Raw genomic sequence first — 25,440 nt, forward strand, 5'->3', positions numbered from 1 at the left:
TTGGATTCATTTACACTTGTGAAATCTGCATGAGGATTAACTATGAAAATCAACACATGCACACTTTCATTGTATTAAATATTTATTTCAAATAGCAATTGTACATTTTGCAAACATCAGTGTAAACAGGGATTATGTCAATCCAGAAGTAACATTAAAACTATAAAACTCAGTTCACGCCATGCCACTCATTTTCCAAGAAAATGTCAGTGAATTAGTTAAGTTAAAACTTTCATCTATCACTCATAAAACATAGACAAATCAGGATTTAGGAATGTCACTTGTGCTATACTACAAATGATTTACCAAACACACAGGAAACAAACCAAAACAAAAATGCCTCCATTGGGCTGGGCACAGGGGGAAAGGGAAGGGGTGAAAAAAATCCCCACAGGTAAATAGATAACAGGAAGGGCAGGTCATGAGATGTTTTGTCAAGTTCATGGTATACTTAAAATGTAACTAATTTATTTGTGCCACGTTGGAGATAGAGAATAAAGACACCCGTGTTGACCTGAACAATAATGTACAAAGAAACTCAGTGCATTTTTTACTGTAACAATACCATTTGGTAGAGACTTATCTAGGGAAGAACACATTGGCACCATTGAAAGAAAAAATTTCAAGTCTTGTGCTAAAAGTCGCATCATTTGAATTCATTTATATGTACATTAAAATTTCCTTCAGGATTGTTATTGTACTAATCCCCACTGGTACCGGAAACTTCAACAGCAAACGTCAAATATCACAGTCATAAAACATGCCAATGCTTCTCCCCTTTCAGTACAAATGTATTATTGTAGCTCACGTTCATCTTATAACAATAGTATGTTTACCCTGGGTTAACATACATTAACACTTTCCCCCACAAATGTTACCAAATATTTACTACAATTTTCCTGGCAATTGTAAAATATGCCATCACAAATGGCAATTTGGTGTCTGGACATATTCCAATATTCTTAAAGTTACATCTTCAAAGCAATACTCTTCCCTTCTTGAGGAAGACTAAGAGGAATGGCAGGAAGAGAGGGATAGGGTGGTATGGGTGTCAAAATTAGATCGGGGGTTGGAACAAAGACTGATTTGTCCCCTCAGCCAGTGGCTGAGTGACCTGCATGCTGCTGGGTGTTCTGATGGTCACACGCCTGCTAGAAAACAAAAAAATGTGTGCACTCAGCAATTACTCCTTCCTCACTTTTTTCTTACGCATCAGTTTCAGGGTGCAGTCACCCGAGCCAGCACCTTCGTCAGCTTCTCTCATCTGCAAATTAAAAACAGAACACAGGCACAGCTCAGAAATGAAGAATGGTTTTGGCGCTCATCCAGCATGAAATACAGTGTGTAGACTTGAGCATATTCGCCCACAAAACATACAGGCAATTTACTCTACAGTAGATTCTGTGAAGTGCTTTGAGACGTCTTGAACACGTGATAAGGCACTTTATCAAATGCAAAGATTACTATTATTAGGTTCTTAGTGCGTCACTGGCACCAGGGATCATTATTTGACACTTAAACTATTAACCTCTAAAAGGTTTCTACATCACCTTGATAGAATTCTTTCCACTCAGTTACTGATAACTTCTCTGCATAATCAATGCCTTGCACTGATGAGCTAAGTAGTTTTAGCTGGTTCAATTCCAGCAGCTTGCCTCAAGCTGCTAACCCATGTTCTCTGGGCAGACAAGGGGAAAGTGTTCTCTGCCTCCTGGCATCCACAGAGAGAGGGAGAGAGATAGAGAGAGAGAGAGAGAGAGAGAGAGACAGACAGAGAGAGAGACAGAGAGATAATCCACGTTGCCTGTTTTTAGCTGACCGAATGCAGGCATTATGGGGACTAATCCCGAAAAGATTATGGAGAGAAACAAATGAGGCCCATTGCTATTAAAAGCAACAAATTAAACTAATAAGTCCAAGGGAAGTGCTTTTATAATGTGAAGGAATAAAAACTATAACAACTTGCATTTATTTATATACACTTATATATATTTAGAATATTTGTGGAGTCCTGTATCTCAGTGGTTAGAGCACTCGCCTCTCAAGCGAGAGACCTGGGTTTGATTCCCAGCAGGGTGAAACCTTGGGCAAATTTCCTTACTCCACACACCTAATAATAATCCCTCAAGAAAAAATAATAATAAATTGGTCACTTCAATCCACGACTGTTTGTGGGACACTGCTGTTCACAATTGGCTGCTACGTTTCGGCTACAAATATACAATCAATTCACTTTGCAGTTTATTCTGTAAAGTGCTTTGAGACGTCTAGAAGACATGAAAAGCGCTATATCAAATGCAAGGAATATTATTATTTAAATAGTGTCCTTCAAGTAGGATAGTAACTTAGAGCACTTCACGAGGATGGCGACAGTGTGGTTCCCAGGTTTTGGCGGGTGGCGGTGGGGACGAGAACAGAGTTGAGGTGACCCAAACACTCTTGTCAGATTTTCAGTGTGTTATGGAGTTGGTGTAGATAAAATAGTTTGAAAGCCATTGGCTTATCAGGACCAAAATCATTGACATAACATGTAGGAGCAGGAGTAGGCCATTCGGCCCTTCGAGCCTGCCCCGCCATTCAATCATGGCTGATCTTCTAATCTAACTCCAGCTAATACCATAATCCTGCCTTATCCCCATATCCTTAATCCCTTTTGCAATAAGAAATCTATCTATCTCAGTCTTGAATATGTTCAAGGACTGAGCGTCAACAGCTCTTTGGGGTAGTGAATTCCATACATTCACCACCCTTTGAGTGAAGAAGTTCTTCAACTCAGTGCGAAAGTGCTGGCCTCTGATTTTATGGTTGTGACCCCTGGTCTTAGTTTCTCCAACCAGGGGAAACAATCTCCCACTAATTGTCCCACTCTTTCACCTTCTTACCGTCAAACATTCTTAAGAGTAGAAGGAATTTACTGAAACATTTGAAAACAAACTAACCTCATCTTCGGAAGCAGATTTCGATTTGCTAGCTTCTTCATCCTCCTCTTCTTGACTGCCATCTCCAGGGTTGTCCTCCTCTCCACTGGCTTTCTGCTCTTCAGCTTCTGTACAGACAAGTATATATCACCAGGTAGAAGGTGCAACAGCTAACAGCTTGGACATACACCCAGAATGAAAATATTTGAATGCTTAATTGTAATAGGAGGAGAGTTGGGAAAATATGCAGAGGATTTTAAAATCAAGGAGAGCTGAAGTGGCGATGTTCTGAAGTGGCAGAGTTCCACAGAGAGCACAAGTGTAGAGGCTGGAGGCTTGGTCACCAAAAGTCAGATTTTAGTCATCATTAAGAGTGGGTTAGCACAAGATGTGACAACTCAGTTAACAATTTCCAAGTTCTTAATTGAGATCTCCCAATGGACTAGTGAGTAAAGGCACAGTCAAAAAGATCTGAATGCTTCAGGTAGCTACCAATTCTCATTTTTGTTCAGTTAATGCGCTCGTTAACACTTTTGTTCAGTTAACCCTCCTCGTCCTCCGCTCCACCCTCGGCGGCCGTGCCTTCAGCCACTATGCCCCGAGGCTCTGGAACTGCCTTCCTCACTCCCTTCGCCTCACTCCCTCCCTTCCCATTTTCAGGTCTCTGCTGAAGACCTTTCTTTTTGACCGCCCCTTTGGTCACCTTCCTCCCCCTCCCCCTGGCTCGGGCCCAGGATCCGTTACTGTGAAGCGCTCTTGAGATGCCATCCGGCGTGGAGGGCGCTATATAAATCCAAGTTGTTATTCTTGTTAAAGTGAACAAACGTTCGTGCTGAAGGTGATTTTAGCTTTTCACCTGCTGCATCAGGGTAGCCATATAATCCTTTATATCTGCCAACTCATCAATCTGGACTAGATTGCCATTTTTGTACCTTAGTCTCTTTTAGAAATATGTAAATAAATCATTAAATATATTGAAGAGGGAGAAAAATGCCTGCAAGGATCTCAAGTCCTGTATATATTCTACCTGCACCCACATAACATAGGAAACATTTTGCATGGCTGACCTTTACCTTTCGTAGGCTCCTCACACTCTTCGTCTTCTTCCTCCTCCTCCTCGTCTGGCTCCTGTTCTTCCTTCACATCGGGTTGCACAGCATCAGACTTTTTGTACTCGGCTGCAGAATCAGTCTTCTGAAAGAGTCAAACATTTAGGATTTACTATTCCTTCTCACAAACACTCAAGACTCGGTATTGCCAGACGAAATCCAGTCATCCAATATTATGTTTCAAGATGAGTGCAACAAATGATTAGTACTAGACAGAAGAGAAGGCACATACATGACAGCAACAACTTCCAATAAAATGATTCCCTACCTTACTTGGCCAGCAGAACAGCACAATTAATCCTAAAGGTAAAACTGCAGTCAGCGCATAGATAATCCAGAGCCAAGGACGCTCTTCTGCGGCAGTCGTCAACTGACTGAACACACCAGGCTGAAAACAAATTCGGCAAATTTGCATATTAATATCTCAACCAAGTGCATAGCACATCTCAAGATGAATCGAGTTACACTCAACTTCTAAGAAACATTTTGAGGGGACGGAGAACTTGATAGGGAAGGTGGCAGAAATAACTTGCATTTATACAGCATCTTTCATACAAAAATAAACAACTCAAGGTACTTTACAACATTTAATTAATTTGAAATGAACTGAATGTTATATAGACAAATGCAACAGCAAATTCCTTTTGTACAAATGGACTGACTCACATTTTTCACAAATAACAAGCACTCAAGACTTGACACTGCCTGACTAAAACCAGAAGAGAGGCATCTCTTATCAGAAGGTTTACTATTTGAGGAACTATTTGTAATATATTGCAAATGCACACTCTATTATCCAGTGGTGCCAGTAACCTCCCGTGAACAGTAATAAGATGAGCAGCCAATTAATTTGGATCAGAAGGTGGGATGCAATCAAGAGAAAGAGTTCAATTATCTTAGAAATAGCAACAACAGGGTATTCTCCTTTAATCCACCTGAATCACAAGGCAGATGGAAACTCAAGTTAATAATAAAAAAAATCACCTGGAAGAGAATTTAAGTCTCAAGTGCACAAATAAATATCTTACTAACAGAAAAAGGACTGTCAACCAATGCATTTGCAAGCAATGCATAATATACAATTCAACATGCATCATGCCATATCAAAACTCCAAAGTGTGTAAAACTGCTATATTTCTCACAATTTTTTGCTCTATCTGCACAATTGTATTGTACATTGGGAGCAGCGATTCCGTTTCACAAACTTGACACCCCCATTGACCCACTCACTGCCTATTTTTGAGCTTTAAGTGTAAAGTGTATTACAACTGTGTTCCTGAAACTAATGCAGGGGAAGCCTGTAAAAGGCGTCTAGTAAGAAGAAGTAAACTGTGTCTGTAAAAAGGATTCAAGGCAGGCAAGAGTGATGTATATCTTAAGAGTGATCCCCCACCCCCCTCCGGAATTGTGCATTTGACAATTTTGTACAAATAAATGTATAAATTACACATTTACCTCATTTGCACTTGCAACCATCTTCTTCAGTGCCCAACCATCAGCTGCCCACTGATCAGACACGGCCTTCTCAGAACAGATAATGAAATTATCAAACAAGATTTCAGAAGTCATGGACCACAGTTCTAGACCAACAGCACTGAATGGCGTCATCTTGAATGGATTCAAATCCTCAAAATAATCAGGATTTAGGATCTTCCTTGGATTCCATACACCCTGTGCAAACGATACAAAAAGGGTCATCAGATCTAGTCTTGGTTGGTTATCTGTAGTCTGTACTCTTACATAATCACAGCAGCCTCCATCCTCCCATCTGATTCACCATAACAATGAGTAGAGTGTACTTTGCAGTTCAGTATAGAGAAAAACGTATCACTTCACATCACATGAACTCCAACATCCACCTGCTATAGGAATCCTGTTTGAACCAGACTTCCAATTGGGAAATTGTTTGCTCATGTTGTGAGTTATATCATCTGTTGTTACCTGCAGTATAGCACACAAATCCCTACAACAATCTTGCTCTCTCCTATATCACCTAATGGTTCTCTCTCATCTTCACCATTTATTTCCAAATGCTCTTGCAATTACAATTAGTAGGCTACAGGCATATGGGAAAGGGCAGGTAAATAGAACTGAAAAGACTGCTCTTCAAAGAGTCAGCACAGATAAGACACAATGGGCCAAATGGCTTTCGTCTGTGCTGTAAATTTCTATGGTTCTACATGCAGTTTATACCACAAATTGTGGGCTGTCCTAATTTGAGATGTTTAATCTTTTGGCTTTACAACATCCTGTTCAAATATTTATTGAATTTCCTTTAAATGTTATGGAAAATATAATAAATATATAAATAACCTAACTCCCCCACCTCACTCTGAGGCGGAGCTTATGTCCCATTGTTAAGAGTTTTGAATCCTAGAATCTTATAGCACAGAAGGCCATTCGGCCCACTGTGCTTTTAAGCGCTTCAGGATGCTACCCTGCATAAAGGGTGCTATATAAATGCAAGTCGTTGTTGCTCTGGAAGAGCTGTCCAATTAGTCTCGTTCCCCTAGTATTTCTGGAGGGGAATGGAGTCCTGTAGCTCAGTGGTTAGAGCACTTGCCTCGCAAGCGACTGTTTATGCGACACTGCTGTACGCAATTGGCTGCTCTTGCAACTGAACCCACTGAGCACAAACTGAGTGGTAACACGCCGTTCTATTCACTTAAATCAATATACTGTTTCTCTCTTTCCTACTTATTTAGTATTCTGTATAAATAATAAAGATAATCTCAGGAGATTAGAATTGCTAGTGGCAATAGTAGGGTCCAACATGGCATGGAGTAAGCTACAATACCTGGTATTTGGGATTGTCAATCAAAGGAGGCTTCCATTTTCCTTTGTAGTTTGGGTTACTGATCATCGGTATCTCCCAAACCCCACATCCAGGTGAAGCTTCGCACTTTGGGTTAGAAATCTGAGGAGGTTCCCATTCACCATCCATTTCTTCATCCCTAAAAAGGAACGTTAGGTGCACGTTACATCAGTTAATACCCCGGGGTACATTTTTTTGACCTTAGCAAAACAAGTTTTCAAAAGTGAATTGACTGTATATTTTTGTGGCCAAAATGTTTGCTTATGTTCTGGCGCCTAATCTCCACTCAGAAACTCATTCAGAATCAGGTTGTATTACCTACCCAATTTAATGCGCTTATGTAATAAATTACCGGTTATCAGAAATTCACATTTCCAAGACACTTTCAGTCCCCAGGATGTTGGATAAGCATATATCTAATAATAGATGTGTTGTGTGTTATTTCAAATACACAGTCAACATCCTTCACAGAAACCTGCGAATCGCTTTGCAACATTTCAATGTTCAAAACATTTCAACACTTCAATAATCCTATATGAAGGATTATTATTTGCCTGAGACCCGCTGTAAATAAAGACCATATTGAACAGGTATGTATTATCCTAAACAGCATCCATTCTCACACTAAACAACCCACAAATACAAAACAATTACCAGTCTTCTGGTTTCGGTGCATTAGGATCGGGGATGTACTCTGGTTCATCATCAAGCCACCCTTCTGGTTTATGAGTATCTGGATCAACTATCTTTGCTGGAGCATTTTCATCCCTAAAAGAAGACCCCATTCAATTTCAAATTGTAAATATATTCCAAATTTCTAATACACATAATAAATCTGTAGTAGTGAAAGATACAGTGTATATTAAAATAAGTAACCACCATATCTAACAAGCCAGCACTCACCAGTCTTCAGGCTTGACGGCATCAGGGTCAGCAATCTTTGGATCCTCATCCCAGTCTTCAGGCTTCTGATCATTGGGATCATCTATTTCCTTAGATGGATTAATAGGAGGAGTCATATCCTCCAGCATATTTCCTTTATTGACCACATATTGGTCAATCAGCATCTCAAAGCTGTTGTCTGGCTTCAGCACTAAGAGGAATGTAAAAAGGCTGTTACAGTAATTGGAAATGTTAACCCCAGCCTACAATATAGGAGGAATGCTCCAAGCAGATTCTAAGACTCAGAAGATTCCTTGAAATCAGTTATTTTCTCGTGGCTACGGTTATTATGACAAGCATCTGCAAAACTAAAATTCTACTTGTGCAAAACATTTTTGACTTGTTTATTAGTGAATTATTTTCCAGCAGTATTTTTCATATTTCTGTGAACCTGAAGATAAAAACATCGAAGCAACTAGGCTTTCATGCTCACTTTTAGAGTACTCCGTTTGAAGACAAATTGTTCTGTACTAGAAAACAATTGGACAAGAGCTTGCCCGCATTACCCTAAACTAGTTACTTTGTAAAATGTAGATGTTTTTCCTCCTTTGTGCCTTCTACTTACCATACTTTGCAGGAAATAGTGGAAAGGCCACCAACTCCCTATTGCTCAACTAATAAGTTACATTTTGCCCACAAAATACAGTCACTACACTTTACAGAATATCTTATGAAGAGCTTTGAGATGTCTTCAAGACTTGATAAGGTGCTATATCAAATGCAAGGATTTTTTAAAATTAACTATTGACCCACTCTTGATATGGTCACATGTGCAACAATGGGCCCTAATTTTCTACTTCTTCAGGGCACAGATCTCCTCTACGCTTTAGTCCCCAGTTAGAGTTGAGATTAGTCGTTTTATCTACATGAAAAACTATAGTGTGCAACTAATAATTACTGTTGGAAATTAGGGGCCAAATTTCAGTGACCTGAGATTATATCTACCCGTGCCCTGTTGAACATACATCTATGCATCCTGCAAAATACTTTTTCTTTGGTCAGCTGGGTGTCTGATATGCAGAAGCTCATCACAATACTTCAGAGTATCCAAACCAGACAAAGTTCCACACGCAAAATGGCACCTATGCATAGACATTTCCCCGTGTCCGGAATGGAGGGTGCATTGCTCTCTGGAGGGATGCACACTGTTTGCCTAATTCCCAAAAGTATTAGCTGCAACTTAGCAAGGATTTTTAGTGTGCGGAACTGATTTTTTTCAGAGCGTAGAATGGTGGAATTATTTTCAGCCCTGGTCTGCTGAAGATCATTGCGGTACTGTGGGAGTTTAACCTCCGAGTCCTGCTGACGAGCCAAGCTGGCTGGTGTCATCGGCAGTGCTTTGAATTACACTAAATCCCTGGCTATCTGCAATTCAGAATTAGCTGGTTTGAAAAAAAATCCACGATTCCATGAGCTAAAAATCCATTCCACCCACTAACAATCCACTCCACGTTTTCAAACTCCTACCAGTCCACGTAATGCGCACAGCTCCACATTGATTGGTTTAATGCAGACATCACCGGAGCTGGTACCGCATTAGTGTTGACTACAGAACAATTGTTATTTGGGGTTTTTTTGGTGTCTATTTTATTTATTTAAAATTCATTTTTTTATTCATTTTAAATATTTGGAAGGATTTTTTTTTGCTCATTTCATTTATTTTAAATGTTAGGAATTAGGATTAGCATTTAGTCAGAAAACTGGACTACGCCCTATTAGTCTGGGGACTGTCTACTGTGGACCTACTTGGCTAATCAGACTGCCACAAAGTTGAATTGATTACGAGATTTTTGTGGCCAAGCATATCAACTTGGAGCCAGTTCATTCCCTGCTTACCTCTCCCAGGATGATAACACTTATTAGATGCTTGCATTACCATAGTACAGTTGGAAATGATACATCCAAAGAGAGCCATCCCACGGCTGATATACATAGCCCCAATCACAGCAACTGCCATCTGTACATAACGTATAGGAACACATCCGCTAGAAGTAAGATTTCTGCTTCAGCAAAATGTTTTATTTTAATCAAATGTTAGGGAGCACAAGTTCAGCTATGAAAGCTACTTTCAACACTCCGAGATGCTATCTCGCATGAAGAGCGCTATCTAAATGCATGTTGTTGTTTACATACGATATCCCATCATATTGTTCTAATATGTCTGTTAATAAATATAGCCCACTAAGGAAAAAAACTGATCGATGCTATGCATCTACAATTCATTAACTATAATGTGTTCCATTTATACTTTTTCCATCTTTCCATTTTTTTGTAGCCTCCTGGCTGATCTGACACATGCCATATAGTCCCTATTTTGAAATGGTCAACAACTTTGGCTGACTCAAGTTCTAATATGTAATCTTAAATTCTAATTGATGATTATTACAAATTCACAGCTGAAAATGTATAGAGAAAATGGAATTATACTGTTATATAAACAAAACTGTGGGGTACCTAGTGTGTACAGGTGGGTTTTCTTGTCAGTGTAGTACTTCTTTAGATCTACATCAGCACGCTTAGCATGTTTTTCCTCAAAATCTCCTGTTTGGGGATTCTTGTGTCTGAAGATGAAGTGCAGTTTATAGTCTTCACCACATTTGTCCGGTCCGAACATGATTGAGTAAGGCGTTTTGTCAAAGAATGCTTCCTAAAGGAGAAAAATAGTTCAAGTAGATTATAACACTCTCCACTAGAACAAACTGTCAACTTAGTCTAACGACACCCAGAATTAGATAGAGATTAGTTCTGTACCAGCGGAACTAGCCTTTCAGAATGAAATCGGGGTGAAATAATTTTCTAGAGCCGTTGCCTTTTTAATGTGGAAGAATCCAAAACAGAGATAGCATTTTCAATACCACAAGCATGGGTATTGTTACCATTTTCTTAAAGAAATGTGTACAGGAGCCGACCATCGCATTTTCATCCTTAATAGATGCTGTCACTTTGTGCTAAATAAAATACTAGAAGTAAAAATATTACATAACCAATATGTCTATAATTTAGAATGAAATATTCTCAAGTTTTAAATAGCTATGCAAGAAGAAAAGTCACATCTTACTGGAGAGTAGTGATCAACTACAACACAAATACATTGAAACTTGCATTCTAATACAATCCTGGTCAAATTGAACTATATGTGAGATAAGCGTATGACTGAATGAAACACAAATATCAATAGGACTTATTTAAAAGGCCACAAGGTAAATAGCACGAGAAACTGAACAAATTGTGGGAAAGAATTCAGAGCAGCTGGATTAAGAAGTACCTTTTAAATGTTATTGAACAGTATTGACACCTGGGCTTTAGTTTGGTAGAAACAGAAAATAGCATGGGTTGTAATAATTACAGGAGGATTCAATAATGCCCCCTGGTTAAACCGTGTACTAATACTCTCTTTAAACTAACATGAGAAAAGGCCACTCAACCAAGGGATGAACATCTGGGAAAGTGCTTATTATGAATATCAAGTGAAGGCCATATGGAACTCAAAGGCCTGCTAACATTATGTAGCCTCACACCCAAAGACTGGAATCTCAGGTAACATTAGTCTAATACACTGATACATCCAAAATCGTTCTAAATTAACTTGAGAAAAACATTATTGACTTTTTGCAGCAGAGACGTTTACCATGTTGTCAGCATTTTCTGTGCTCCATTTCCCATTATTTTATTCCTTATATTAAGTAATCAAATTTTTCATTTCAGTTATCTTTAATATACAAGAGAAAAAGATTTATTTTACAGTTATTCAAATATTTTTCTGAGGTGAAGACTGAACATAAAAACTTATTAAAGGAAAGTGTTGTGGGGCTCTCCCGTTGGCTCAGTGAATGAATACACGGTGTTGTGCTTCTGATCCTTAATATGTGCAGTTATAGCAACTGGAAAAGGTCATAAGTGCTACAATTGCATTAGTGACATGGCAGCGATGTCTGTGAACCCATCACTACGTGAGAGGAGGGAAAAATGTAAAGTCAGTACAGCAATTATTTCCACTTACTAGATTTTGATCCTCGGTATGAGAAAGCAACTTTAAATATGCACCACCACAGTCAATGCTATTTTGGAAGTTTACTTCATATCTGGAAAACAATTATACAAAATAGTTGAGCAAATATGACAATACCACTTCTTACAACAGTGTACATCAAGTACACCTGTAGATATATGAATGAAGACGGATTTGGCTTGTGCCCTGCACTAAGTATACTTGTTAGGCAGGTATCAATCTAAAAAATAGGTTTCAGAAATACGTTCAGGCCTAGTAATTTTTTTTAAAAAAAAATCTATATCTGGCACCAATTGGTGTCAACCATTAATTCTATCGCTATTAGGACAGTCAACTTGCAAACAGAGAAGTCAGTAAGATTAGATAAACAAACTGCTTCAGGGAGAAGTTACTAAGTTTCAGCAACAAGGGCTCAGAAGACACTCATTATCAACTGCTGCATGTAGTATGAAATGATAGAAAAAGTTATAAGAAATGGCTGAATGAGACATGAGAATGAGATTATTATGAAATAATAGCTCTTCAAATAGTTTTGACAACTTGATAATACACAATAACTTGCATTTGTATAGTGTCCTTCAGCATCTTCTGCTGATACTGGAATCAAATCCGTGACCTTCTGGCACGACAGAGTGCTATTGTACATCAAGTGGTGACTTTACCCCTAAGATACTGGGAGAAACCAGCAATTCATTCTTTAAAGGAAGCTGTGTTGTAATTCGGAGTTGCCTAATAGAATTTGGGCTTTGCAGAAAACGATATGCACTCTAGACTGAGATAGGACATCCGACGATCTCTTCAACTATTTGTCCTGAAATTTAACAGCTCGTAACATTCACTCAAAAGCAGAGAAAATATTCAGAAAAACTGCAGCCTCATGGATGGCCTTAAACTTAAATTCAATGACACCATCACTGAGAAAACTTGGACACCAATAAAGATTTGTTATCTCTGGGCATAGGCTTCATCTCATCCCGCTACGAGTCAGTTGTAATTCCATGATACATTCAGGTGTTGTAGCCTTATGTTTGAACACCGTCTGGCATGGAGGGCGCTATATAAATCCAAGTTGTTGTTGTTGTTGAACACTAACTATAGGAGGCACTTGAAAATTGCCTACGTTTCACTCACATTTGTTATCAAATCTCAATTAGAATATTTTAACCCTCCCTCAATCTTTGCTCGAGTGCAAGTACATTCTTTAAACATGGACACTTTCCGTCTCATCCTGTCCAATTTTCTTGTTTTCTACTAGTTTTGATCTAGTATCTTCGAGAGAATCACTCGAAGACCTTAGATTTGGAACCAGCATGTGTAATTGTTGGACCCTACTGGATGCATTAAAAGTTGAAAGGCATAAGTCTGTGACCCCAGTTGGTGTTGGCAAGCTCACGACTGAGAACAGTGGCAGACTCCTGCAGCACTGTATTTGAAATGTTTCATGATGTTTGAGCATGATCGAGCATTACAAAAACCAAGGTTTTTCTTTACCACCCAAAGTCTGAGAATTATTTATTTCTCCATTTATAATGCAATTAACTGTAGGTGATAGTGCAAGTCACACTGTTTCTGAAACTTTGTAAATGTTGTAGGTGCAAATCACATTGATGCAAGATCTCAAGAAATTTCAACAAACCATTTTTTTTAAAAATGTCGAGGAGTCATTATACAAACCTAAAAATTTTAATTTCACAATATTGGTGCATAAGATCAAACCAAGCATTTGCTTTTTGAGACGTGATGTGGCATGATGTTTAAAATCTTCTCACTCCACATCACTTTGTTCCCAGGAGCATAAACACCAGATTATTGCATTAGAGTACCTTTCAGTATTAGTGTGAGCTGAATTGTTAAAACAGCTGTCCCAGGAAGCACAGACATCTATTGCATCTGAAGATTAAGTAACTTGCTTCTTTTCCTTCAGCACTTATTAACGTTTATAATGTTGCAGAATTGAGTACTTTGTTTTCGTTAACTTTAGTTTCAGAAGAATTTCATAGCATAACATGAATGACAAGATAGTTAAAACAAATAACTTAAAAAGCTTCTTCACTTCTGAGAACTACTACAATGGACAGGAGCATAAGCTGAAAAGTAATGGTCCATTTTGTAAACGAGCAGGTTCTGAATGGACCTCAATTGGAGTGTTAGTCTGAAAGCACTGAAATTGGACACAAACCTCTGTGGGGGTGGCGGGGTGGGTAAGCTTGGTCTCCACGGAGCTGAACTGGCTCCAAGGTGACATGTTTGGCAACAGCATGTCAGAATTGTGCTGAACCTCTGTGGTGGTCTTGATAGTTCAGTTCCTGAGTCAGGTGGGTCCATAGTACTCCAGGACACTGCTGATGGCAGCACAGCAAGCCTGGCTCATTGGCAGGATGTAAAAAGGCAGACCAGCCACTGGGGTCAGGAACTCTCAAGGGAGAGTGCCCATTCCATTCCAACAAACATTTCTGGAATTTCCACGTGCAGATGGGATGCATGGAACTGTATTTGGTTTGGATACTTTTAAGCATGATGATTTCCGCATGTGTCAAGAAATCCGCTGACCAAAAAGGTCCAAAGAATATTAAAATACTTACTGAACAATTAATGGCTCATCATTAAAGACAAAAGGCTTCTTCAGCAAAGCTGAAATAGCATGGTGTTTTGCTTTTGATTTCAGCACCAGACCTTTATCTCCAGACACTTGATTTTCCTTCAATTCCTCTACCGTCCATCTTCCTATAAAAGGAATAAACATGAATCAAATGAGAATAGAGACAATATAGAGACAATATACAAACACAATTAAAAAGTTAGCTCTGGAGCTTTGTGTTGGACGAAGTTAAATTAATGAAGCCATAAACATTTTAAATTTACAATGCTGGTCAGCATGTGAAAGAGGAAAATTAGTTAACATTTCAGTTTCCATGGTCAGAACTGAAACAATAGGCTGGGAAAGCTCCAATAATGGAGGTCTGGTCAAAAAAAAGCATCAGGAAGCTGCTCACAAAATTATTACACTGTGGCTGCTGATGGGTCATTAACAGATTGTAAAACACTGTTCATGGAACATTTAGGCATAAAAACAGTGGATAAAAGAAGAGAACTCCGGTATATATTAAAAAACTGCCGAAAATTAAGACCAGTATATCTTGATGTAGAAATTCTCATTCTTCAAAATACCTTCAGAAAATAAAGCTTCCAAAATAAGCCTGAAGACTTAAGAATTTTCCAAAGTTTGGGACAATCTTAAATATTAAGACTACGATTGACATTTTTTCACTCAGTAAAGGTGCATCCCAACTCCCAGGGCCCTCTAAATGATAATTGTTAAAAGTTCTGGGGCACAATCTACAGGTCTTCTTGTGCTTGTTTTTACATTTTAATAAAATCTCAACTGCAGTGCTTCACAGGAACACTGTATATATCCACATCAGTGAACTGAATGCAATGAAAGAATTTCTCCGCTGTGGTTTCTGCACTCCCACTCCACTGAATTGGATATGTACAGGGTTCCGGTGTGTACTGGAATATAATGGCAATCAGATTGGTTTTCAGGTTGCATTGACTCCACTCTTCTCGCTTGCTACCCCAGACTTAAAATACAGTACAGTACTTCCATCTCATCTTTATGTGCTTCCAAAATTTGAGCTAGAAAGAATGGACCTCCAGATAACCATCATTCCATGGACTGTCGTTCGTTGTCGATTGGAAACAACAGAATACAGAATATTGTGGAAACATTTATTTCTGGTATTCCTTCGTTTGTGTCCTTCAAAAGTATTTACTCCTGCAGTATTACTCTCAAAACAGCATGATCACCATAACTAACAATTATAAAAAATTTACCCAAACAATTCTTACCATCATATTTTGCAATATCGTCATCTACATCTTCTTTCTTTGTTTTGGACAATACCCATCTTTAGAATGAAACACAAAGTGAGTGGAAGGTGATTGATAATGAGTATTTGTTCCCAGATTTAATATCAGAATATTTGTTCACTAATGCAGAAGGCATTGACATCTCTTAGTAGAATTGAATATTTCTTAATCAGCTTGGTGCAAATGAGAATTCCTACCCCTCTAAATTCCCTCCATCAAATGTTTCAGCGAAGTAAACCTCTCCAGTAGGGACAGGAGTCTTGTAGTTCATCTGCAGATTTAGACCAATACCAGTAATTTATATTGTACAGTAAAAAGTGACTTTCACAAGTATTTGTAAGACAAGATTGGTTATTTAAAAAATTAAGAATGAAACGGTTTACAAATTGTGGAGACTAGACTAGATGAATAACATTACTGACTGTTTAAAACAAAATAGAATTTGGTATTAAACACTAAAAATATCTGCTTAACAGTTTCACTTCATCATCTTGATTGACTTCAAGATCCTCGCCGTTCCCTATCTTGTTTCTTCTTTTACCCGCTCTTCTGCTTATCTAACTTTGTCTGCTAAAGGTCCACTGCCTTCTCCGTCACCCTCAATAGCCCAGCCTTCAACTACTATTTCCTACTTGTTAACTTTGACCTTCCCATCTGACTTTCACTGCGTCAGACCCCATCATTGTAATGCAAAGATGTTATCCTACGTGAAGGGTGCTACATAAATGCGAAATATGTTTTGTTCCCTTCAAAATATTTGAATAAATGGATCTGTTGTTTGTCAATAAAACGTGCCGTTTGCACTTTGCACAAAATATTCAAAATAAACAATCACATTCAATGTAGCTTTACTAGTCTTTGTTTCACTTTCAGTGTTCTTTTCTTCAAGCTCTTCCACATCCACTTCTCCATCTTCCTCCTCTTCTTCAGCCCAGACGACTGCTGTTATGAGCAACAGTCCCAGAAACAATGGCAGACATTTCAACCTCATATTGATTCCCTGCGCATAGAGAAGATACAGAAGGCTATTTCAACAATAAGTATACATTTGAAGCAGGAAATCACATAAGTTGCTGCACAAGATTAGAAAATGTAAAAATTTTGTTTATAAAGATATTGAAAACATTTATAAACCAATCTGTCCAATACTTTGCAAATATGAACATTCTGTAGTTTCCATAATAATAGGGTTATTCTTAATTACCCTCGTAAGATTATAGTGAATGATCCAGTAGCATTTATGCTGTATAATAATAATAATACTTTCATTTGATATAGCACTTTTCACGTCTACTAGACGTCTCAAAGTGCTTCACAGAATATACTGTAAAGTGAATTGACTGTATATTTGTGGGCGAAACACTGCAGCCAATTGGGCACAGCAGTATAAGGAATAGTTAATATACAAGGCAAGAGACTATTTACAGTAATTTATTAGCTTCAAAACACACAGCCGCTACACTTTACAGCAACTAGCTGTAAAACACTGAGATGTTTCAACATGATAAAGTACTATATCAAGCACAATTAGTATTATATTCTGATTAGTTTACACTGTTGGAATGCAAAGTTGGATTTATACTTCTTGCTTCTAATTGTTCTTGCCCAGGGCCTGAAGTCTCTGCACATGTGCAAGGCTTTATTTACTCACTTATTTACTTTAGATTGAAGAGCTAAATCATTTTCCCTATGGCAGAGATATCTCCAATCAAGAAAATAGTGGTGCCTGCTCAGGTGGACGCTAAAGACCCTATTTGAAAAGAGAATAGGATCTGGACAGGCAACACTGAGTAATCTGACTGTCCTGGCCTGATTAAATATAAAATATTGACAATAATAATAATAATAATAATCCTTGCATTTGATATAGCGCTTTTCACGTCAGGAGGACGTCCCAAAGCGCTTCACAGAACACACTGTAAAGTGAATTGACTGTATATTTGTGGGCAAACGCGGCAGCCAATTGCGCACAGCAATGTCCCACAAACAGACAAGCTAGAAAGAACAATACTAACATTCTTTGGTGTGGTTGAAATCTTTCAATTAATATTTTTATTTTAACAGGGAATGCATATAGAGGAGGAAGCAGAGAGAAAGATCCTCTAGTGGATAAGGGAGAAATTTTCTTCTCTTTTCGAATAGGATCTTTAACATCCACTTGAACAGGCAGATGGGACCTCCCTCAGTTGATCATCTCATCCAAAGGACGGCACCTCCAACAATGCAACCCCCCCCCACCCCGCCTTGGAGTGTCAGCTCTCCGACAATGTGAGCTCAAGGCCCGACGTGGGGCTCGAACCCACAATCTCTGACTCAGGCGAGAGTGCTGCCAACCGAGCAAGCAAGACTCCTGGAGGTAAGTTGAACCTAGAGGTCAACACAAGTTTGGGAGAAGAGAGATTTCAAATTTGAGAAGCATAATATACATTAGCATGTTAGCAGTTACAGACACAGTCACTTTCATGGACCCTATTAAAAACTGTTTCTACACCCAATTTTTGCTCCAATCTTACGGCACTGATGCAGTTATACTGCACGTACATGCAGTATAACTGCATCAGTTGTTCCCCCGACCCGAGCTGGCCCTCCCTCAAAATGCCCCCCTCCCTGCAACTCTCCCGCTCTGTTCTTCTCTCTCTCCGCCTCCTATCTCTGCTTGACCCCCCCCACTGCGTCCCGCTGCTCCAGCCTGGGAATCCTCCACCGGGCTCATCGTGGCACTTGGCGCTGGCTGTCCAGCAGCAGCCACACCGACTGCCCCACTCCCCACTACCGCCGCAAGTCACCCTGGATCCTGACCCCGGAGGCTAACCTCTCCTCCCTCATCTGCAACCCCACCCACCCTCCCAACCATTCCACTACTCTCCCCATCCCACACATCCCCCTGCCAACTGTCCACTCCGCATTAGACTTCAAAATGTCCGCTCCATCTCCAACAAGACCCTGGCCATCAACGACAGCTGACTGTTCAGCGCTTTGGGACGTCCTCCCAACGTGAAAGGCGCTCTACAAATCAAATATCATTTTGTTGTTGTTGTTGATGTACATGGTGCACGGGGGGGGGGGGGGAGGAAATGTTTCCTCCATGTATCCTCAACCATATAAACATTGCTCTTAGCAAAGAACTGTTAACAAAGAAATCACCACCACAGTTCTATCAAGTTTCTATATAAATGATACACAGGAAGTACACATTCTTGTTGCTTCAAACTGGGTCAATAATAATAATAATCCTTGCATTTTATATAGCGTCTTATCAAGTCTTTGAGACGTCTCAAAGTGCTTCACAGAATATACTGTAAAGTGAATTGGGAAAGTAAAACTTTTTAAAGTAATATAATGCACAAACTGCATCCCTACAGTCAATGCTGTTTATTATTTATTTGGTGTAGCACAGAGGCTGAATATTGGTAATGCAAATAAAAGATCAACGATTTTGAGTTCTGAATTTCTTTTGGAACTTTCAAGAGTATCTTAGTGAGGTGAGATGAAAAGTGCTGCCTTGTTTCTTAAATAATTAACACTGGTGGATTGTAAAGTATCCTTCGGGTTTATCCAACTCCTTGATCCAAAATTAATCACCTTGCCTGCTTGCAATATATTCAGGCTGTGGTGAAAATGTAATGCTTTCCCAACAGCCAATCATGCTATTTCCTTCTCAGCGACTTGACATTTCTCCTATTTTTAAGCTTAAGACCAGCGTCTTACTTTAATATTGTTTTCCAAAATTCTGCACAATCTTATATTGCAAGCTGATTTTCCACAGGGCCAATAGGAAACTATAGGAACACTTCATTCAAAACTCGACACAAAATCTTTTTTTTTAAAAAGACAGTGGCTCCTTGGCTAAAGCATAACGATTTTGAGGCTCCAGTTTCAATAACCCACCAAAGATAGTATACCTAGTTTCCACCCACCATACAAGTTCATTTAGTCCAGCCTTTTCGAGCTAAATGTCAGGAATCTCAACATACTAAAAGTATCAATAGTTCAGAACATCTGTATCAGAGTTATCTATTGAGGTTAATATTCAATTAAAACATCTTAAAAGAGCGTTGCACATGTTTGTTTGTCTACCTGTATTGTGTTATCCACTTCTCCTACAAGTCGGAATCCTTTTCATGTGTTACACTGATCTCTTCCCTATGAGCGCTGGAGGTATCTGGAGTTTGATCAGAGATTAAGTTTTTTTTTAGAAATTGAAAATCCCCGAATCTTAAATTAAATTCAAAGCTCTTAAACACTGTAAATTCTAAGTCCCACTATTCTTCAGCTACATAGCAGCCCTTTAATCAACCTCTGTGTTCCACACGACTGCTGGTGGGACACTCGTATGCACAATTGACTACTGCGTTTTGCCCACACAATACAGTTTACAATATATGCTGTGAAATGCTTTGAGACATCTCAACGACATGATAAGGTGGTATATGAAATGCAAGAATTATTATAATTATAAGTCACCTGCAGTATATTCAATGAATATACTGAAGGAGGTGACTATCGTATATGAATATCGTATATAAACCATCCTTCAACAAGTGTTCATTTATTATACTTTTCCATTCTTGACCAAAAGGAACATACAATATCTCAGGTACAATTCTTGTCCCAGGTATGTCTACTCTGAATTTCATCACAGCTGGTTTCATTACAGCTGGAAGAGTGAGCACAGTCACAAAGGTAACGAAAAGATACCAAGAACATTGCTTCAATTCAATTAGACTAAGTTAATTTTAATTTAATGAGGTAAACTAGATAATGCCCAGCCAGCCATTAAAGCTGACTTCTCAAAACAAGCCTCTAACAATATTGATAAACAAAATTTTGTAACAAAATTGATAAATATTATAATATTGATAAACAATTATTTTGACTGTCCTCCTTGGGCAAGTAAGTAGTGTCTCTTTGAGGAGGTGAGCAGGGTCTCCCTGGGGATGAACTGGCTCCAAGGTGCTTGGCAACAGAATGCCAGAATCAAGTGAACCGTTTGGACGGTCAGTCTGCTAACTGAGTCAGCGAGGCCCTCAGGACTTCAGGACACTGCTGATGACAGACCAGACAGTCTGGCTCATCGGCAGGACTTGGAAGGCGCAGACTGGGAGTAAGTCCCCATTTGACCCTTGTTAACCTACAAGTGGTCTGGTCTCCTGTACATGTCGCTCTGGGTATAACAGCAGCCTGGCCTCCTGTAACTCTCTCTCTCTCTCTCTCTGGGGTATAACAGCAGCCTGGCCTCCTGTAACTCTCTCTCTCTCTCTCTCTCTCTCTGGGGTATAACAGCAGCCTGGCCTCCTGTAACTCTCTCTCTCTCTCTCTCTCTCTCTCTGGGGTATAACAGCAGCCTGGCCTCCTGTAACTCTCTCTCTCTCTCTCTCTCTCTCTCTGGGGTATAACAGCAGCCTGGCCTGTAACTCTCTCTCTCTCTCTCTCTCTCTCTCTGGGGTATAACAGCAGCCTGGCCTCCTGTAACTCTCTCTCTCTCTCTCTCTCTCTGGGGTATAACAGCAGCCTGGCCTCCTGTAACTCTCTCTCTCTCTCTCTGGGGTATAACAGCAGTCTGGCCTCCTGTAACTCTCTCTCTCTCTCTCTCTCTCTGGGGTATAACAGCAGCCTGGCCTCCTGTAACTCTCTCTCTCTCTCTCTCTCTCCGGGGTATAACAGCAGCCTGGCCTCCTGTAACTCTCTCTCTCTCTCTCTGGGGTATAACAGCAGCCTGGCCTCCTGTAACTCTCTCTCTCTCTCTCTCTGGGGTATAACAGCAGTCTGGCCTCCTGTAACTCTCTCTCTCTGGGGTATAACAGCAGCCTGGCCTCCTGTAACTCTCTCTCTCTCTCTCTGGGGTATAACAGCAGTCTGGCCTCCTGTAACTCTCTCTCTCTCTCTCTCTCTGGGGTATAACAGCAGCCTGGCCTCCTGTAACTCTCTCTCTCTCTCTCTCTGGGGTATAACAGCAGTCTGGCCTCCTGTAACTCTCTCTCTCTCTCTCTCTCTGGGGTATAACAGCAGCCTGGCCTCCTGTAACTCTCTCTCTCTCTCTCTCTCTCTCTGGGGTATAACAGCAGTCTGGCCTCCTGTAACTCTCTCTCTCTCTCTCTCTCTCTGGGGTATAACAGCAGTCTGGCCTCCTGTAACTCTCTCTCTCTGGGGTATAACAGCAGCCTGGCCTCCTGTAACTCTCTCTCTCTGGGGTATAACAGCAGCCTGGCCTCCTGCAACTCTCTCTCTCTCTCTCTCTCTCTGGGGTATAACAGCAGTCTGGCCTCCTGTAACTCTCTCTCTCTCTCTCTCTCTCTGGGGTATAACAGCAGCCTGGCCTCCTGTAACTCTCTCTCTCTCTCTCTCTCTCTGGGGTATAACAGCAGCCTGGCCTCCTGTAACTCTCTCTCTCTCTCTCTCTGGGGTATAACAGCAGTCTGCCCTCCTGTAACTCTCTCTCTCTCTCTCTCTCTGGGGTATAACAGCAGCCTGGCCTCCTGTAACTCTCTCTCTCTCTCCTCTCTCTGGGGTATAACAGCAGCCTGGCCTCCTGTAACTCTCTCTCTCTCTCTCTCTCTCTGGGGTATAACAGCAGCCTGGCCTCCTGTAACTCTCTCTCTCTCTCTCTCTCTCTCTGGGGTATAACAGCAGCCTGGCCTCCTGTAACTCTCTCTCTCTCTCTCTCTCTCTCTCTGGGGTATAACAGCAGCCTGGCCTCCTGTAACTCTCTCTCTCTCTCTCTCTCTCTCTCTGGGGTATAACAGCAGCCTGGCCTCCTGTAACTCTCTCTCTCTCTCTGAGCTATAACAGCAGCCTGGCCTCCTGTAACTCTCTCTCTCTCTCTCTCTGGGGTATAACAGCAGCCTGGCCTCCTGTAACTCTCTCTCTCTCTCTCTCTCTCTCTGGGGTATAACAGCAGCCTGGCCTCCTGTAACTCTCTCTCTCTCTCTCTCTCTCTCTCTGGGTATAACAGCAGCCTGGCCTCCTGTAACTCTCTCTCTCTCTCTCTCTCTGGGGTATAACAGCAGTCTGGCCTCCTGTAACTCTCTCTCTCTCTCTGGGGTATAACAGCAGTCTGGCCTCCTGTAACTCTCTCTCTCTCTCTCTCTCTGGGGTATAACAGCAGTCTGGCCTCCTGTAACTCTCTCTCTCTCTCTCTCTGGGGTATAACAGCAGCCTGGCCTCCTGTAACTCTCTCTCTCTCTCTCTCTGGGGTATAACAGCAGTCTGGCCTCCTGTAACTCTCTCTCTCTCTCTCTGGGGTATAACAGCAGTCTGGCCTCCTGTAACTCTCTCTCTCTCTCTCTCTCTGGGGTATAACAGCAGCCTGGCCTCCTGTAACTCTCTCTCTCTCTCTCTCTCTGGGGTATAACAGCAGCCTGGCCTCCTGTAACTCTCTCTCTCTCTCTCTCTCTCTGGGGTATAACAGCAGCCTGGCCTCCTGTAACTCTCTCTCTCTCTCTCTCTGGGGTATAACAGGGCCTCTCTCTCTCTCTCTCTCTAAGCGCCGGACACTGTGAGGCTTTGCCGCCGCCGCTCAGTGTTTGTTTCTGGTGTAATAAACAAAGTAATAAATTCACTCACTCACTCGCTGCGCCGCTCAGGCCTTTGAGTCTCTGGTTCTCTCTCTCTCTCTCTCTCACTCGCGCCAATGGCCGCCGACGGATAAAGGCGGAGAAGCGGCTGCGACGGGACGCTCCAGAGCAGCACTGAGCACGGCGCAGGCGCACAGCGAGCAACGGACACGGGGGGGCGGGGTTTACACGCCGAGGGCGGGGCTACGCCAATAGAGGGGCGGGGTTACGTGGAGGGAGGGGCGGGGTCGCGCGAAGAGGGCGGGGCTACGCCAAGAGAGGGGCGGGGTTACGTGGAGGGAGGGGCGGGGTCGCCCGAAGAGGGCGGGGCTACGCCAAGAGAGGGGCGGGGTCGCGCTGGGAGAGGGGCGGGGTCGCGTGGGGAGAGGGGCGGGGTCGCGTGGGGAGAGGGGCGGGGTCACGCGGGGAGAGGGACGGGGTCGCGCGGGGAGAGGGGCGGGGTCGCGCGGGAGAGGGGCGGGGTCGCGCGGGGAGAGTGGCGGGGTCGCGTGGGGAGAGGGGCGGGGTCGCGCGGGGAGAGGGGCGGGGTCGCGCGGGGAGAGGGGCGGGGTCACGCGGGGAGAGGGACGGGGTCGCGCGGGGAGAGGGGCGGGTGTCGCGTGGGGAGAGGGGCGGGGTTACGTGGAGGGAGGGGCGGGGTCGCGCGGGGGAGGGGCGGGGTCGCGCGGGAGAGGGCGGGGTCGCGCGGGGAGAGGGGCGGGGTCGCGCGGGGAGAGGGGCGGGGTCGCGCGGGGAGAGGGGCGGGGTCGCGCGGGGAGAGGGGCGGGGTCGCGCGGGGGGAGCGCGGGGCTACACCAAGAGGGCGGGGCTCTCTTGTTGCTTGGGCAGCTGGTTATCTTGACACATGTGGCAACCCATCACCAGGCTTCGGAGCATCCAAACCAACCCGAGATTTCCATCCATCCCATCCACACGTGCAAATCCCAGAGATAGATTGTTGGGATGGACTGCGCACCCTTCCCCCTTGAAGGGACGCATCCTGCTCACCTAGTTCTGGAAAGTGTTAGGTGCACGTTGGGCAAGAGCCAAAGGGGTTGGGGACCCCAGAGTGTGCGTTGGGGTACTGTTGGTATCTAACCAGCTGAACCCGAATAGCTTGCCATTGATATTGCTTGTCCAGCTCGGACCACCCTACCTGTTAGGGCTTTGGTTTGCAGGTTTGATTAATGGGAGCTGAGTGGGAAGAGTCCCTGCCCCCGGAGACTGGTCTGCCCCTCCATGTCCTGCCGATGAACCAGGCTGGCTATCATTAGCAGTAATAATAATAATTATTGCATTTGATGTAATGCCTATAAAGTTGACAGCCCTTCACGGGTTCTTCCAGTTACATATCATTGTAACCTGGTCAGTTTGTAGCACTCTCACTCTGAGTCAAAGATTGTGGATTCAAACCCCCACGTCAGGACATTGAACTCCCAGTCTAGGGTGACACTCCATGGTGGTGCTGGGGTTATGGCATCATGTCAGAAGTGCCGTCCTTCAGATGAGGCATTAAACTGAAGTCCCGCCTGCCTGTTCAGGTGGATGTTGAAAATCCCAGGGTACTATTTGAAAAGTGAAGGGAGTTTCTTGCAGTGTTCTGGCCAACAATCCCCAGATAAAATTGGCCATTCACTTCGATACTGTTTGTGCGATATTGCTTGGCACAAATTGGTTTTCCTGTACATCTACAAATATACAGTTTATAGCAAATCCTGTGAAGCGCTTTGTGACATTCTGATGATGTGATAAGGTATTTTATGAAATGGTTTATTATTACTTCTCTTTTGTAGGAAAATGTGGCAGCCAATTTGTGTACAACAAGCTCCCACAACTTTCATGAGCCAATATCAAAGTTGATACCTGCATCTGTGTGGAGAATTCAAGTTTGGGAGCTCTTTACAAGGAACATGAGTAGAAGAACCAATCACAGCTTAAGAACATCATTGTAGCTTCGGAGGATGTTAATAAATCTGTAATTTCCATTAACCTGCAAAAAATAATCACGTAAACACAATGTAAATCAGCAAAATAAATATTAACATATTCAAAAAAATCCACACTGAAAACTATAAATAACATTAGAAGCAGAATGATTATTTTTCTTCAAGCAGGCAGGGATCAGCTGAAACAAGTTTCTACCTGAACAACTAGCACTACAGATCAGTATTCCCTGAGCTTTGACAACTACGTTTTTCACGGAAGAGCTATTCGGGGACTTATA

At 41.9% G+C, this 25,440-nt stretch overlaps 1 protein-coding gene across 6 annotated transcripts; it reads right to left on the reverse strand.

Moving 5' to 3' along the window:
- Positions 1-69: 69 nt before the first annotated feature.
- Positions 70-23,369, reverse strand: LOC103181293 (calnexin). Of its 6 annotated transcripts, none has more exons than XM_007897665.2 (16): positions 23,231-23,369; positions 19,741-19,825; positions 16,499-16,663; positions 15,861-15,934; positions 15,643-15,701; positions 14,376-14,517; positions 11,785-11,866; positions 10,239-10,431; positions 7,746-7,935; positions 7,497-7,610; positions 6,825-6,981; positions 5,483-5,698; positions 4,296-4,415; positions 3,986-4,112; positions 2,940-3,046; positions 70-1,264 (listed from the first exon to the last, which is right to left on the reverse strand). In XM_007897665.2, the coding sequence occupies exons 3-16, from the start codon at positions 16,652-16,654 to the stop codon at positions 1,184-1,186; spliced, it is 1,818 nt and encodes a 605-aa protein (XP_007895856.1). In that variant the 5' UTR covers positions 16,655-16,663; positions 19,741-19,825; positions 23,231-23,369; the 3' UTR covers positions 70-1,183. The 6 variants fall into 6 exon arrangements, with proteins under 6 accessions (XP_007895856.1, XP_007895854.1, XP_007895858.1 ...); XM_007897663.2 differs by having other exon boundaries at positions 23,227-23,369; XM_007897667.2 differs by lacking the exon at positions 19,741-19,825.
- Between the last annotated feature and the right edge of the window lie 2,071 nt (positions 23,370-25,440).

Source organism: Callorhinchus milii, unplaced genomic scaffold (genome assembly GCF_018977255.1).
Source record: "Callorhinchus milii isolate IMCB2004 unplaced genomic scaffold, IMCB_Cmil_1.0 Scaffold1, whole genome shotgun sequence".
NCBI lineage: Eukaryota > Metazoa > Chordata > Chondrichthyes > Chimaeriformes > Callorhinchidae > Callorhinchus > Callorhinchus milii.

What these genes read in the sequence shown, in the direction of transcription:
- LOC103181293 (XM_007897667.2), bottom strand. Translation starts at nt 16,654, where the DNA reads ATGAGGTTGAAATGTCTGCCATTGTTTCTGGGACTGTTGCTCATAACA. An exon ending in GATGGAGGGAATTTAGAGGG is followed by an intron (nt 15,702 to 15,860) that starts GTAGGAATTCTC and finishes TTCATTCTAAAG; the next exon opens with ATGGGTATTGTCCAAAACAA. An exon ending in TGGTTGCAAGTGCAAATGAG is followed by an intron (nt 4,416 to 5,482) that starts GTAAATGTGTAA and finishes ATTTGTTTTCAG; the next exon opens with CCTGGTGTGTTCAGTCAGTT.